General features: G+C 41.2%; 1 protein-coding gene across 5 annotated transcripts in view; it reads right to left on the reverse strand.

Annotated features, from left to right (window-relative positions):
• The window catches only part of LOC136674786 (membrane-associated phosphatidylinositol transfer protein 2), a 71,938-nt gene that overhangs the window by 2,843 nt on the left and 52,185 nt on the right, over window positions 1–16,910 (reverse strand). For 2 of the 5 annotated variants that reach the window (XM_066650991.1, XM_066650992.1), the window contains exons 9-25: window positions 16,813–16,862; window positions 13,741–13,985; window positions 13,239–13,428; window positions 12,847–12,966; window positions 12,108–12,331; window positions 11,161–11,339; window positions 10,216–10,386; window positions 8,531–8,665; window positions 7,107–7,271; window positions 6,569–6,823; window positions 5,047–5,195; window positions 4,316–4,432; window positions 3,629–3,745; window positions 3,364–3,512; window positions 1,838–1,987; window positions 941–1,124; window positions 681–809 (exon numbers count right to left, since the gene is read on the reverse strand). In XM_066650991.1, coding sequence (XP_066507088.1) covers window positions 681–809; window positions 941–1,124; window positions 1,838–1,987; window positions 3,364–3,512; window positions 3,629–3,745; window positions 4,316–4,432; window positions 5,047–5,195; window positions 6,569–6,823; window positions 7,107–7,271; window positions 8,531–8,665; window positions 10,216–10,386; window positions 11,161–11,339; window positions 12,108–12,331; window positions 12,847–12,966; window positions 13,239–13,428; window positions 13,741–13,985; window positions 16,813–16,862 — 2,729 coding nt within the window. The remainder of the gene's footprint in view (window positions 1–680; window positions 810–940; window positions 1,125–1,837; window positions 1,988–3,363; window positions 3,513–3,628; window positions 3,746–4,315; window positions 4,433–5,046; window positions 5,196–6,568; window positions 6,824–7,106; window positions 7,272–8,530; window positions 8,666–10,215; window positions 10,387–11,160; window positions 11,340–12,107; window positions 12,332–12,846; window positions 12,967–13,238; window positions 13,429–13,740; window positions 13,986–16,812; window positions 16,863–16,910) is intronic. The other 3 variants (XM_066650993.1, XM_066650994.1, XM_066650995.1) reach the window with 3 other exon arrangements.

The following is a 16,910-nucleotide window of genomic DNA, read 5'->3' on the forward strand; positions in this document are numbered from 1 at the left end:
TGTACCTGGAGGTAGGTACCAGGTAGGGACCTGGAGGTTGTGGGTTTGAGTCCCGCTCTGGATGACTGTCTGTGAGGAGTGTGGTGTGTTCTCCCTGTGTCTGCATGGGTTTCCTCCGGGTGACTGTCTGTGAGGAGTGTGGTGTGTTCTCCCTGTGTCTGCGTGGGTTTCCTCCGGGTGACTGTCTGTGAGGAGTTTGATGTGTTCTCCCGGTGTCCGCGTGGGTTTCTTCCCACGATCCAAAACACACGTTGGTAGGTAAATTCGCGACTTGAAAGTGTCCGTAGGTCTGAGTGAATGTGTGGTTGTATGTCACCCTGTGAAGGACTGGGTGTGTTCCTGCCTTGCGCCCAATGATTCAGGGTAGGCTCTGGACCCACCGTGACCCTGAACTGGATAAGTGCTTAAAGATAATGAATGTATCTTTTCTATGACTGTACATTTTATTTGGTTTTGTGATTGTAAATGCATCTTCATTATTACGTTTGTTAGTTTTAATTTTTAATTACAACTATAAGCTACACCAAAAATTACAATTTATTTGTAAATCTTATATATTATGAAAGGTTCGTCCCAATAAAGTTATAAAAGCTGGAGCGAGTATTAGGTAACTGTACATTTATAATTAATATAAATGAAGCAATCAGGGAAATTTAACTGTACAATATTCTGAAGCTTACCTGACATTGGTGCTGCATTTTCTTTGTGGGTCTACCAACAATGTAGATCTGTGACGGAGGAAGGCCAAGTGAAGTGTACACGGAGATGTCCTTTGTCGAACCGTAAGCAGCAAAGATTTTCATATATGCCTTAAAAGAGATGAAAAGGGAAAACTCAAAAAAGGCAATTTCACACAGACAGCAGTAACAGGTGTTTGTTAACAGCTTTGTAGAACTGTTAGCATCATTTGCTCCCTCTCACTCTGTCTTCTGCTACCCACCTCACACATGAGGGACTTGAGGAAGTTGGCTTTGTGTCGGAGAGGATCATGCACCAAGCCGTCGCAGAAGGAGACGATACCATGGGGGAAGTTGTGCTGGGAGAGCCAGGCCACCACTCGCTGCTTCTGCATGTCTGGTCGGCCAGTTACATACACGATCAGGTAACCTAAATCCTGCCAGTGCCTGATAAACAGAACATGGAGTCATTGTTTATGAAGAAGAATAAAAGCACTAGCTTTAAAAACAATACAATTTTTTTATACATTTTTATAAACAAACCCTTTAAACCCTGGACATTTTAAAGTACACTCATTGCATTTTTAAAAGCTGCATGTTTCACCAGACACACAGCATCCACAATTTAAGAAGCCCTCACAGCTAGTGTTGCTAGTGGAGCTGCTTTTATCACCTGTTACTGTCCTCATTGCCCTGAGGGAGATGTTAACACACACAGAGTAACATAAGCTCGTAATTCCTTAGCAGTTGTTTGGAGAGAAACGTAGTTAGCACAACAGCTAACAGAGGAGAAGCTGTGCTGAAACAGTCAGAGGTGGATTCTGTTATCTTCTGCCAAACATGAGATTAGTTCCTGAATATTTATTTATTTATCTTCTGTGACCACTTCATCTAGAGCTGGTTTGTGGTGAACTTTCTTTTTAAGTAAATATTTGTGTAAACAAAATATCATAAACCATGCAAAAAGAAAAGACAGTGATGATACAAACAACTGCATGAGAACAAGTTAAAAAATAAGTCTAGATTAGTCATATTTGCATGTGAGTTTGACAGATCCATCACACACATATTTTTAGTCAGTACTATCAACATTAGCACTACTACGTTAATGAGCTGTCTTGGCTGTATGAACAGAATTACACAGAGACCCTGGGGCCTACCTGACTACATCCACTGCCCCTGCTCTCACTTTAGGGTCACTACCCATGATGGACACGCTAGCAGCAAAGGAGCCATCAATGCTAAACACCACAAACTCTGTCCCACGAGGCAGCACGGTCAGGTAGCTGTCTGCAGATGTGTGGTCACCTCTGAATGTGAAGAGATCATGAACATGTATGAAAAAGAACTTTGAAATGAGTTAAATAATTAGTTCTGTAGAAAATATCCACACAAATGTTCAGTTATCCTGATATATTTGACTAGCCAAGACATGCTTAAAAACAACAAATTAGCATTTTTGGTTTAGCGCTGTAGCCATGAGGCCAATGATGCTAACAAACACCAGAAGTCAGAATTTGAGTAAATAATTGGCCTCAAGTTATCCCATTCCAATTTATGTATTCATTAAGGTCAGACAAGGACTAAAGATTGTTAATGAGGTTTAGACATCTGACACTATGAACTAAAGACCTGGATGCTGTTTGAGTTAAAAAATTTGTGTGATAATTGACTACTGATTTGACAACATTCATTTTATAGACCCAACTGTTTGAAAACAAACACGTCTTGACTGGTCAACAGCATACAGTAATCCCTCGGTACTTCGCGGTTCATCTTTCGCGGATTCGCTATTTTGCGGGTTTTTTAAGGGGGCTTATGGCCGCTATATCGCCTAAAAATATCATTTTCTTATGGTGTGTAAATTAAAAGTTTTTTTTATTGTTTACATGTATTAGACTAGGCCTGTAGATGACAAAATATATATTTACAAGCATTTCTTATGTACAGTACATGTATTGTTCATGTCCACATCCGAATGAAATTTACTTACGCTAAATCACAGCTTAGGAATTACTCTATTAAAGAAACTGGTAGGATATCACATGTAGTTCCAGCTGAAAAACATTATAGAATGACTGTTTAATGCAAAGTGTGGGTTGTTAACAGTACAGGGAGGGTGTTAAAAGTCCAAATACTCGTTAAAAACATTAAAAAAAATCTTTCCTCTACTTCACGGAAATTCGTTTTTCACGGGTGGTCTTGGAACGGGGGCGGCACGGTGGAGCAGCAGGTAGTGTCGCAGTCACACAGCTCCAGGGACCTGGAGGTTGTGGGTTCGATTCCCGCTCTGGGTGACTGTCTGTGAGAAGTTGGTGTGTTCTCCCCATGTCTGCGTGGGTTTCCTCCGGGTGCTCCGGTTTCCTCCCACAGTCCAAAAACACACATTGCAGGTGGATTGGCGACTCGAAAGTGTCCGTAGGTGTGAGTGTGTGAGTGAATGTGTGTGTGTCTGTGTTGCCCTGTGATACACCTCCAGGGTGTATTCCCGCCTTGCGCCCAATGATTCCAGGTAGGCTCTGGACCCCCCACAACCCTAAATTGGATAAGCGGTTACAGATAATGGATGGATGGATAGTCTTGGAACGCATCCCCCGCGAAAAAAACGAGGGATCACTGTAATTGTAAAACTGGAAAACTGAACAAAAAACACAAAGTTTTATAAGAAAACATTTTCAAGACACACCTGACTACCATTTTGACAGGGTAGACCCCAATCCCTAGCCTCTTGCTCTCTGGAATCACATAGGAGATTCTGCCACTGTTATTGGTCAACTCTGTGTCAAAGAACACCCACTCCCCTGAAGGGGGCTGGGTCATTATATGGATGTCAATCTTTGAAGAAAAAAAAAGAAGAAGTGAGAAGCACGCAAGGAAATATTTCTATATTTACACATAAATAAATTACACTGTAAAAATGGAGTATTAACACAGGGTAGTTTTTGTCCTACCTTTTCTCCAGTTAGAGTGACCATATCCAGTGGGCCGTACATGAAGCGGCCAGTGACCATCTGCACGCCATCCTCCGTGAAGACTGCATCATTCACACGATGGTTAGCTGTAACATTCTGCAACACATGTGTACCCGTAGGTCAAGCTGGATGTGTGCTACGGATGGAAATGTAACAATGGGGCTACAGCAAAGAGTTCTGATTTAGGATGTAAATGGAATATGATAAGTATATTGATATATACTTATATATAAGTCAATATTACCACCCTATGGAGCAGGAATAGAGCAATATCCTCATATCTGTTAATGCTTTTCAAAGTTAGGAGGTCTATTTGTTTTCAGAAAACCTCAAAAATGCAGTTTTTCAGCCATAAGCAGAGAGACAAAGTCTAGCATACATGAACAAGACCCCCCCCCCCCATTTACAGATACTGAGGTTTCATTAGAGCTGTATCAAGCTCGCAAACAGACTGGAGAGCTAGTGTATGGTGAAAAAACATCATTAGAATTTTATATAAACATGAGTCTAATATTGTTGTTTGCTTTTCCATTAGGCAAATTTGGTACCTTGTACCTGCAAAAGGGCACTGTTTAGGCGGGATGAGTAGAGACTAAACGTGAGGTGTAAACCTTACACTGATTGGCCAGAGAGAATTGATCAAGAAGAAAACAAGTAATGACTAACCCTGATCTTAACGTGGGTTCTCTTCCTCAGCCACTTCTCCCGAGGCTTAGAAGGTGTGAACTCTGACACTTCCTTTCCATCCAGCTCCAGAATACTAGAATTCTCATGCCTCATAACCTAACAGAGAGATTAATATAATCTCTGAGTGAATGAAAATGAGACAAAGCTGCACAGATAAAGTTAGGGACATAAGACAGTTTATGCACAACTAAAATTATCTATCAGTCATAAGGGGCATTCTCATCATAAACTAAGTTCCATTTACACACTCCTTGTTTACAGCATTCTAGAGTGTTTTCTACATTCACACTGTTAACAATGTAGATGTAGAATGTTCTCCCCTCTTTTATACTTTTCTAAATTCTTCTCTCCCACTCAAACTCTTATAATCCACCCCCCCAAATTCAGTAGAATGCTCTCACTTCATTCCCACGGTTCTAGACTGCTCTTCTATCATTCACACTGTTCTAGGATGTTCTGTCTTCATTCTAACTCATCTGAAATGTCCTTTGCTAAAGAATGCTATCCATTCATTGATGTTTGGAAAAAAAACTCTCCCCATTGTTAATGCTGTCCTTGAATGTGCTCATTCAAAAATTTGTAAAATGCATTTTCCCATACGCACTGGTTTTGTCTGTGCCCTTTTCAACCAATTGCAGGAGTTTCTCCTTGTAACTGTTTCTAGATTCTTCTCCACACAAAATGACCAAAAAAGGAAGACATACTATTACCTGTCTGAGCAGAAAGGAAACAACATCAGTGGATTCCCAGTAGGAAGCATGGAACAGGTGAGGTAGAGCCACAGTTGGAAAGGCAGTCAAGGCGTCTGGGCAGTAGAGGGCAAAGTCAATGCGCTTGGTCCCCCACCAACGAGCAGCAACTGTAATGGCGAATAAATGTTAACTTAGTTAAATTAGAATCAAACATTAACCAGGAAGATACAGCAGGATCTTTGTCATGGAAACAAATGAACCTAAATTCATGGGAGAAACTTCAAATTCTTTGTGGTCTCCAAGGCAGATGGAAGAGAGGTCAGATGATATGATGCAGGTAAATGTGAAGGATAAGGAGTAGGAGACTGATCAAGTGGAAACACTGAAACACTGAGTTGTGTAAAGGTTGAATAGGGAAGAGTGCATATCTTCTTCCTTATACCCTGACACCATCACATAAACACAGAAATCAAAGACCCTGCGATGAGTAAATGAAGGTAAGTAATACGGTCTTCTGTTTTCTTGGCAAGAAGTGGTGGCCAGTGAATGCAAAGCAGCCAAAGAGCGTAGTCAGGAAATCATCCATAGTATCTTCAGAGGAACTTGTCATCCTCCAGAAAGACATGGAAAAAGCTTGGAGTTCTGAAGATGAAGACTCTAGGGAGTGTTTAGGGAGGTGTGGAGTGGAGACAGGGGGAGTGAGGATCGACAAAAGACCTGAAGCCCAGCTACAAAAGGGGAGCCCAAATCAAGCACTAGAGGGCCAGTGTCCAACACACTGTGGTCATTTCCCTGCTCTTGCTGAAGCCTCACTGACATGAAAGTTTTGATAAAGATTTTTGGACCTACAAATTACAACTGATAACATCTGGTAACAAATTATTTGCATTTTAGTTAAATGTTAATGTATTAATGGGAACATAATTATATAAAACAATGAATGTCAGATTTAAAATTGCAATCTTCAATATATGTAAACGATGAAGAAACATAGATTTGTTTATAGCATTTGGCATGGAATTTATTCATTCATTCATTGTCTGTAACTACTTATGTAGTTCAGGGTCACAGTGGGTCCAGAGCCTACTCAGGAATCACTGGGTGCAAGGTGGGAAAACACCATGAAGGGGGCGCCAGTCCTTCACAGGGTGACACACACTCACACACACCTAGGGACACCTGAGCCGTTAAATGTAAGGTGGCTATGAATGTAAACTGAACATGATATCAGTGCTTTATTATTAAACATTCGAGTAGATTGTCAATAATTTGAAGTCTGGGGATCTCAGAACAACCTGAAATGATCTCTCGGGTCAGTCATTGTAAGCCCTAGTTGAACCAAGAGAGATGGGAAATCACCAAACTGTGCTGAAGTGGACGGCCCAGAGATCCTATGTAATCTGAAGATGCAGAGAGCTGCAGTGGAGACTAGTGAGCTAGCAGATCAGGGCAGGGCTTTGGGGAACTGAGACCAACAGCAGGCACAGAGAGTGGCAGAAGGAAGCCCAGGACTCTTCGTCCACACTCCGGCTAGCAATACCTTGCTCTATGTCCAGCTGCATACTCGGTGATGGAAGGTTGGAGCTGAGGGGAGGGGTGTTCTCAAACCCCAGAGGGCTGCTGCTGCGATCGAGGTCATCCGAGCAGCTTGTGTCCTCTGGACCTGCCGCTGTGATATTGAGAAACCTGTGGCGGACTTTCGGGGAAGGGCTTCTCAAGGACAATTTGTTATAAGGGAGAGCCAGCTGGGACAAAAGGCTAAGCTTTTTGGCCTGAGTAAGATGGCATGCTTGTGCTACAAGATAAACAAAATAACATGAATGCATTCATTCTCCTGGTATACAATTCATACAGGTCATGAATAAACCAAACACTAGATGAAAATTTGTAATCAAACTCAGTATTATTTGCACACCAGAGATTAAAATGTATTGCTGTTTTTGCTGGATGAACATTACGATATAAAATAACCTTACATTCAATTCTTCTAAACCTTTCAGGAGTTTAGAAAAGAAACAACAGTGTAGGTGAATACTAAATTATTTATTTGTACATGATTTTAAAATAATTGGACTTACTGTTGGCAATGTTGGAGGCAGTGTAACTGTCGGCTTGTCCTGAGACCTGGCTGGCGATGCTCACCTCACTGGCTCTTCGGGGACCTCGGAAAGCAGGAGCTGAGGCAGGAGACGAAGGGTAAGAGTTCTCCACAAACATTCCCCCATGAGAGTGGATTACATCCGCTAAAAGCACAGGAGACAGAAGTAGTTAAAACAACCTTGCTGCAATCTCTTCTAACTACAGGGTAATAATTTTGGATACTAGTTTAATACATGTCTTAATACAGGTTTTAATACTAGAGCTAGATTATCAATCAAAGGTTTCAGTAAGAATTGGTCTCTATTTGTAGCAGCAACAACTTATACTCTTCTCGGAAGGACACATAAACATTAATTAGAAGATGACTGTGACCACTGCATCCTAATTTAATGTTTGTGTCAGCAATAAGTACACGTTAATGTAGTTAAAATCACTGATGAGAAGAGATATCTACAAATGTTTAGACGGTGTATCATTGGCTACCTATTTTTAACAGGTAACATTCCTATGACTGAATGCAATGTGTTCTCCACAGAAGTAACAAACATTTACATGCTTAAGTGCTATTGTTTGAAGATCCTTTTAGCCATGCAAGCCTTCTCTACATTCATGGATTAAAAACAGGCTCCAATGAACAGTGCTTTACCATCTCCTATGTTGAACAACAAATTCAAAAAGCATTGAGTCGGTTAATAAGTTTCCCACCTTAATCCATAAGAGCCCAGGCTCAGTTCACCATAAAGCCAAATTAAGAAAGAACAAAGAAACAATATGGAATACAGTTTTTCGTGAATATTTTTTGGGACAAAATCCCAGTTTAACATAATCATCACAACAACAATCTTATAACTTATCAGAATCAGAATGGGTCGTATGTAGCATAGAACAGGTTACTACACGTTTATATTGTTAAAATGTTTGGAACACCTTCTAAAATAAGCATTTCTGTGGTCTCTATATACTCATGAAGCATACTGTGGCATGTACACCAATTCACAAACAGTCATGTGACCGCATGAAGCATGTTCAACAAATGTCACTCAGAGGCATCATAATTAAAAGTGAAGGATAAAGCTGTGTACGGAACTTCCCAGATCTCATAAATGGTTTGTGACACATATGTCACCATGGCCTCTTAGGGGTTACTAACTACATTTCTATCTGCATTTTTCTCCCAAAGTTCTTGCTTCAAGATTATGACTAGCCCATTGAGACCATTTAGCAATTCTTACTGAGCTACTGCATGAAAAAGCACATTACAAGGTTAGGAGTGTCCACAAGCACACACACACACACACACTAGTGAGACACATGGCACAAAGACAGAAACCTCTGACACAGGACTTAACACACACATCCTCAAACACAAGAGATGAATAACAAAACAGGAATGACTACACACACTCAGGAGTGGCTGGTGCGGCCTGCCAGTTGAGCACGGGCACAGGGATGGAGGTCTCGCCTAGGCCATCGTGGTAGCGGAGGGTTCCACCACCACACTCCAGCAGGAGGTGAGGGTTGCTCTGGAGGGTTTCCACTGCAGACCGGCCGCAGGACAAGGGGACATGAGGACAAGGCAACACAAGGAGGGGTGAGGGGTGGGACAAAGAAAGACAGAACAAAGCAGAAAGAAAGACAAACAGACAGAAATGGCATGAAGAGCCCCATGCAACACCAGCCTTAAAGAATTACAAGGACTGGAACTGGGAACTGCTTTATATATTTAGGCTGTGTCCCAATTGCACATTTAATATTATCTGTCCTAAATAGTGCACTTCGCAGATTATAAAACTACTACTACTATACACAGACATTGCACTAAATGTTAGACAGAGGGACATAAAGCTTATATAGAATAGATATGGTTTTATTATTGGATATACAGTGCATTATTTTAGTGCAGAAATCCTTATATTATGACCTATATTATACACTACATAGTGTGGAGGGAAATATTTCTGTCTTTGATTAAAAATGGTGGACAGCATTGCTGCTGCTGATATTCAACATGTCCTCACATGAAGCTTTTTGACCACATTGAACCTAAACGACTCGTCTTGACTTGGCTCAACTATTATGCTTTTCCACTGGCCAAATCTGGTCTTGGTCCCTGGAACTGGGTACTTTTTTTAGTCCATACTCGCTTACAGTTCCAACTGAGCCAAGAAGTACTAAATTGTGATATGTAAACCCTGATTGGCCAGAGAGAACTGTCAATCACCAGAAAATGCAGAGCTCGAACACAAATGGGGGATTGTAAAATCTCTAAAATTACAGCAGCTTTCACATGTATTTTTATCTGACTCACAACAGCAACTCGTAACATTTATGGTGTTTTGAAGAGATTCAAAGGCACCTTGGAGATTGGTGGCTGACAAAAATCTCCAGAGTAACCCAAACATGCAACAAAGAAAACTGATCCGTGAAAACTGGGGGGGCGGAGCTGTGTTTAGGGCAAAATACAAAAACAACACGCGTATATACAACGAGGTTCCCATTAGAGAAGGGGTTTGCGATGTCACCAGCTCCATTTCACAGTGAAGTTGCTCTAGTGGAAAAAGACCAGCTAAAAAGCGAGTTGGGCCGAGCTGATCCCATGCAGTGGAAAAGCACCAATAATAATAAACTGTGTAGTATGTTAACAGTTTGTATACACACTTTTAAAGTTAGAACATAGTATATACTCTATGGTATTTGTGTGTAATACACTGTAGGACACTGGATCCTTAAACCACATCTTCCACGCTTTGATATTTTACACTCAGAATTGCATGACACCTACATAAGCCTTTGAGGATAGCGGACATATACGTACATCAACATCAATAAAAGTTTATACCAGTGTCAGCTGTCATCAAGGCTGCTTAAGGCAGTTTCACCCTTGAAAGGTTAATGACCACTGACACTTAGGAGGAGTAAATCTTTGTCTGTATTTCATGGCTCTCCTCAAGCAGGGCTGGAAACCCTGTGTAGACAATATACCCAGATGAGGATTACACACATTACACATATAATGTATATAATAAACAAGACAAAACAAACAGGACGAAGCAGTGCACTATTCATGGGTGGGAGCCTGATCCTTACCCAGCAGAGCTGAATGACCATCTCCAAGAGGGAAGCGCTGGTAGCGGGGTACGCTAAAGGGGGCCAGCAAGTGGAACTTCTTCTCCAAGAGGGGCTCCAGGCGCGAAGCTGATGGGTCTGCAGGGTGGAAGAGGTTATACACCTGCTGGCAGGCTGGTCGAAGTTGAGCCACTGGAGAAGTTGGAGAGGTTTGTTAGAACGTACTGTTGCATGGGAGCGTGCATTATCAGTCTGGTAATATGAACTTTATTAAGGAAAGGTAGAATAATTCACACAGATCTTTATTCAACAACAAAAAATAGGGGTGGCTAAAAATAAGCCATGTCATGCTAGTAATATTGTTTATTTTCATTTAATTATAGAATTAAATATTATAAAATAAAATGGAAGTGTAATTAAAGAGGTGCATGAATCTAAGCCTCTTGCTCCAAACTTATACACGGCTTTGGTTTTTCGTTTTTCTTTGTATCTATTCATTCATTCATTGTCTGTAAGTGCTTATCCAGTTCAGGGTCGCAGTGGGTCCACAGCCTACCTGGAATCATTGGGTGCAAGTAGTTAACACACCCTGGAGGGGGCGCCAGCCCTTCATCTGTGTATATTTGTGTTAAATAAACAAGTGTCACTATTCAAGCTGCCAGCACTATTCTATTATTCCCTCACTGTATTTAATCCAAAAATTACCCACCAAATGATGCTTTAAAAATCTCAGATCTAAAGCAAATCTTGTAGGAAATTAATTTATTCCAATACATATAGGATTTTAAGAAATCCCAGCTTGGAACTGTACAGCGCTTTTACCTGCCACATCACTTGGGACTGAGACTTCACAGAACTGAAGCCTCTAATATACTGTATGTCAGCAAGTTAAAAGACTTCACCTTCTTGTGTTCTTTTGGGCACAAATCTGCAGCAGTTAATTGGAGTTAAGTGTTGTCAATTTACCATCAAGAGACGGAACCACAGTTTTCCTCAGAGCCAGGACCAGGCCAAGTGGAGAGCCAAACAGGAAGAAGTCAGACACGTCGAAATCAAACTTTCCCAAAGCACCACCACCTTCCAACATCGTGCTGTTACTGGACCTCCGAGATCCAGGATCATTCCTAAGCACACTGGAGTGCAAACTACAAAACACACAAACACAAAAGCAAATTAGAAAACATATTAGAAACACAGAAAACTCCTTAAAGAACCACTAGCTAATATTTGGAGTTTTTGCTACAGAGCTCCCGTTACAGTTGCAGAATGTAATTCAATTTAACAGCACAGTCCTAAACTCGGTTGGGGGGCACAGGGAGGGAGCAGCTGGTTTCTTACCCTCCTCCTTGTACAATACATAGTGCAGTTTCTGCAGTGTTTAACCCTGCTACAAGTCAGTGAAGCACTACAATGATTCTGAAGTTGCAACTTAAAAGTAAATATATTACGTTGTGTGAGCTAAATATATTATGAACAGGAACAAGTTGGACACCTATATACTTTCCCAGATCACCACCATCTTCCACCACCATCTGAGACATATTATGCCAATTAATTGCAAAAATAGACATATTTAGTTGGAGCTCCTTGATTTGTCTTGCATAGGACACTCACATGACTGACAAAGCTAGTAAATGTTAATTAGTGGGAATTAATATCTTATTGTGTGAGTTTAACCCACCATAGATTAGTGATTAAAACCAGGGTCTTTCACACCAAAAGATCATGAGGCTGGACCACTTACAAGTGAAGTGGCCACTCAATCCCTGACCAGAAAAGCAAGCATAAACCGAAATAAAGAGACTAGTGCTGGGGTTCACACTGGAAAATGAACAATTAAAATCTGCATTGTTGCTCAGTGGTCTTTTCGTGTGGGCTGCCACTGGTGTTAAGCCTGCTGCTCTGAGACTGACCTAGTCAAAAAGGCCTGGTGCTGTTTGATAGTGTCCAGCTCATATGTAGAGGAATCGCTACGTTTGCGTGGAAGCTGCTTCTTGGGGTCATCAGCGCCGCTGGAGCGAGGGATGTCGATGTTACTGCGGCTCAGGTGACGACTGCCTTCCAAAGAGAGACCTGAACTTGAACCCGAGCAGTGGCTACTGTTGATGATGATGCCTGGAGAGAGCAGGTCATTGTCCTGTAAAGAATGAGGAATCCAGATATATGATGAACAGAGCCTGACCACACAGAAAGGCGTCAACATCTTTTAAATGTATGGAACAATGTTCCATGTTCACTCCCTCCCATTACTAGGTTCTAATGCTGTTGGACTTATTTACCACTTACAAAATCAACAGCTTCCCTACTTATTATTTGCTGCATTGGCTAAAGTAAAAATGCATACATGCATTTTAAAACAGTGTCAGTAAGAGATGCTCTCATAATAATACATTTTTTCCCAATAAATGCTATTATTGTTTTGTGAATATATTTTTATTATGATTTTCAACACATAACACACATGAAAAAGAAAAAGCAATAAAGACACACACAATTTCACAAATCAGCTCTCACTGTAGTGAATGAATCTGTCCCTGAAAACGCACACGTTTATGCACAACAGCTCTGTCACCACCAACAAAACAGGGAGCAGGGGGGAATCAGGTCAGATGCTATTATAAGTTTGGTAAGATTCATTGTGTGTACACTCACCTGTACACTGACTATACTCCCCCTCCTGCTGCTGTTCTGACTCTCTGAGACAGTGATGTTGCTGCTACAGAGGGCATCAAACCCCAGAATTCCTCCAACACAGTCCCCTATGAGACACACCTACACAAACAACACAGAGAGGTGTTTACACTACCTTTATTGCAGGTTAACTTATCTAGAGTGACTTCTGGTTTAATCAAGTTATTGTGGGATGTTAATGTAGATGTCGGAGCCTTGTCCACAGTCTCTAATAACAGTGGATCACTTAAAGGGTAGTGTTGTTATCTGATATGTTATAGAACACCATAAGACATAGCTCTGCTAATTAACAAAGCTGGATTTGATGTCTTAAAACATAAACACTTCAAATTAATCCCTGATTATAAACTGACCTGTCCAGAGAATGCAGCTCCTTCCAGTGATTTGATGAATTCTCCATAGACCAGATTGGCTCGCACTATCACTGCTGCTACGGCATCCTGGTATTGAGGGGCAGACGTAGCCAATAGAGGCAGAGCAGCTAGAGGGATGTGGTCCTGACTGTTAGAGAGACAGCCCTCATCATAGCTGTATGGACTCAAACTGAAGGGAGGTGAAATAGAAGCAACACAGTGAACACACTTTTAACTAGAAGCATAGCATATACTGTTTCAAAGGGCTAGGATTTAAGTCTGAAATAAGACTGCAGTTTGGCCATTCAAAATAGATATATATACTTGAAATTTGCAATGTGAACACAGAAAATAAATCAGATTTAAGACACTAATCAAACTGGGCTAGGACATTATAGTTTGTGCTTTGTGCTTGGAGGCAAAAATTACACTGTATTGATCCAGAATGAAACGTATGATTCACACATTCAGTCAGACCTGTCAAGCACATTTGTTAACTCACTTTGAGACAAGAGAGAAGGCCTCCACACACACCGCGGGGCAGGGCACCAGACGAACGGCAATGCGGCCCAACGCTGCCGGGTAATGCACACGCATCACTGTCTCAAACACAGAGCTGATTGTATTTACATCTCCCTGTTTACTGCTCTGGTCACCTCCCCCTGTGTCCAGGATGTTCCCTCCATGCAGGACCAGCAGCAGCACGTGGATCTTAGACGTCTGCAGACCCTGCTGTGTGGAGCCGTCCTGGAGCAGGGAAAACGACTCGTCTTAAATTGAGGCATAGAGCAAATGCTGAGCGCAATACATTGGACTGTATTCAGAATTATCGACCATAAAGTAGTAAAACACATTTCCTAGACAATGTGAGTAAGTGATTCTCTGTCTGCTCTGAGGGAGCCTGAATTGCCCAGCAGAGTTTTGTAATGCCTCTAATGCTCCTCATTCCACTCTTCAGCCAATTACCATCCACTTTATGAGTTTAAGCATGTACATTAGAGTGGGCCAGATACTGCATTATGCACCAAGTCTTTCAGGACTAGGATCAAACTTTCGATTTCCATAGTGTTATACCCCAGACACATTCACAGACACACTATTCTAAACTAATAAAATGAAGTACAGTTGGGATTTTGACAATATTATCGTCAGTCATTATGTAAATAAACAATGATTATATAATTTACTAACTCAGTTTGAGCCCAATGAGTTACAGCAAAAGTTGAGTTAAATTCTCTTGAATTTTCTATGACGTTTGGGAAAAACCTGGCCTGTTTAAATTCATATTTCATTCATTTTCTGTAACCGCTTATCCAGTTCAGGGTCACGGTGGGTCCATTGCCTACCCCGAATCATTGGGCGCAAGGTGGAAATAGACCCTGAAGGGGGCGCCAGTCCTTCACGAGGCAACACACACTCACACATACGAACACTTTTTTGAGTCGCCAATCCACCTACCAACATGTGGTTTTGGACCGTGGGAGGAGCAGGAATCACCTGGAGCAGGAAATGAACCCACAACCTCCAGGTCCCTGGAGCTGTGTGACTGTGACACTACTTGCTGTGCCACCGTGCCGCCCTAAATTCATAATTGACATTACCATTAAGTATCTGTTTCTTATTATACATTTTTAATACATGTATTCTTAGCAGAAAAAATGCCTTTTTAAACACAAATCCTTTAGAAAGAGAACTAAAAATAAACTGCAAAGTTTCCAAAGCTGAGAGTCCTAGAGAGCACAATGGGCCTCACTCTCTAGCTGAGTATAATGGCTACCCGTTTCCCTCCATCACTTTTAACAGTGCTAACAACTGAACCTGCCAGTTGGAGAATGTGACAGATATAAGCAGTTGACACTCTCCTCCTCCTTTATGACCATCCAGGGGTGTTTCGGACAAAGTAGTAATGTGTGCGAGAACAACCCACTTTATTTTTGCATTCAAATTGGCTTTGCTTAACTGAGTGTGAGAAAGAAATTGTCAGACTTTGACAGAATCAGCTATTACTAGAGCATGTGAGAAGCACCAAGCGTAAATGCAAGACTTTGTAGTGGAAAGAATACAGGGGTCATTTTGCTTTTATGTCTAGTAGAAGCTGCCAGAAATGGAAAACCATCCTGTGGTGAAATAACATTAGTCAGATTTTTAAGAGTGCAAACTTGTACTTTCAGAATTGGTTAATATTTGAACCATAATATTGTCAGAATATGTAAAAAAAAGACCCAATTGGTGTATTGTAACAACAATAATCAAGCAAAATCTAGTCTATGAAAGACGTCTACGAAGTAAGGGAAGAGTAAACCATCATCTGAAATATTTATGAAACCACATGAAAACACATCCAGGCCTAAAAGCTCTACCAAACAATTTACTAATGGAGATCTAAATCTCTAAGTGGAACTGGACAATGCTTAGCTGCTACTCACAGCTGGTCGTCTGGTCACTCGGCGCTGGCGTCTAGTGGAGCGGTTCTTTGATCTGGGCCTCTGAACGCCAGGGCAAAAGAGCACTGAGTACATCCTGATGGTCCCCTCACCCTGAGCTCTACACTTCCCTTCCTCTGCTAGTCCCTCAGAAACCCTCAGCTCTATGAGAACTTGGCCTCGACTCTGGCCTTTCTCTGAGACACGCACTCCTCCGTTTCCTTTTTCATAAAGGGCAGCTAAGCTAAGAAGCTTAGAAAAGAAGATGTTTACCATTTTGGACCTGCTTCTGTCTGGTATGCTCTCACAGACACGTACATAGTTTTATGTTCATGCTTTCACTTGGCCTTCAGTTGAGGACAGAATCAATACACAGCTAAATTAGAGATTTTGGGCTTACACTGATAATACCAGGAGCAAAATTCATTTATGACATTTCCAGTCGAAATTTCTGGTAAAGTAGACATATTATACCCCTTTTCCAGAAGTTAACAGTGTTCATACTTTGATCAAAATACCAATGACCAAACACCACAGCACTATTCTAAAGCTGTCAAAACAGCTCTGTTCAGAATGGCTGGAAAAAAACCTTTATATTTAAATAATGAGCCAGAGCTCACGCCAGCCCTAAGCATGCAGCTGTGAAATGAGTACAGAAGCTCTTGTTTTAGCCTGCTTTGCTCAGTTCTCTTGTTCATTCACTGTTTGTTTTACACATTTAAACCTCGTCTTAGCATTCTCACATAAAAGCATATCCAACAGTGGGCAGACAAATTCAGATGAGGGGATGGTCCAAATGTTCTCCTTATCTGTTTACTGTTGCAGCTAATGGATTTTTCACAAATTTAATTCATAGCATTGTGTCCACTGTTGTGTCAAATATGAAAGTTTCAGTACTGTTTACATATCTGAAGAGGAATGTTTTGGCAGGTGATCAAGTCTTGCTCGATAGGAGTTCCAGTTTCTCTGTGTTTTTTTAAATTTTAAATTTCAAGGGTTGGATGCTTATTTTCTACTTTGGCTTTCTCATTCCTACGCAAGGGGATTAATGTCTCAAAGCTTTCCATAGTGTTGTATTTTGCATAGAAGACAGCTATTTAAATGCTCATTCATTTATATTTAGTACACTGAAAGTCTAACTTTATACATACCTCATTAAGTCTCTCCACATTTCCAGCTTCGGAATACTCAACCAAGTCACCTGAAAACATGAGTTAATGAGTTACGTTAACTAACAGAAACCATAACC

The sequence above is a fragment of the Hoplias malabaricus genome, chromosome 18 (assembly GCF_029633855.1).
Source record: "Hoplias malabaricus isolate fHopMal1 chromosome 18, fHopMal1.hap1, whole genome shotgun sequence".
Classification (NCBI taxonomy): Eukaryota; Metazoa; Chordata; class Actinopteri; order Characiformes; family Erythrinidae; genus Hoplias; species Hoplias malabaricus.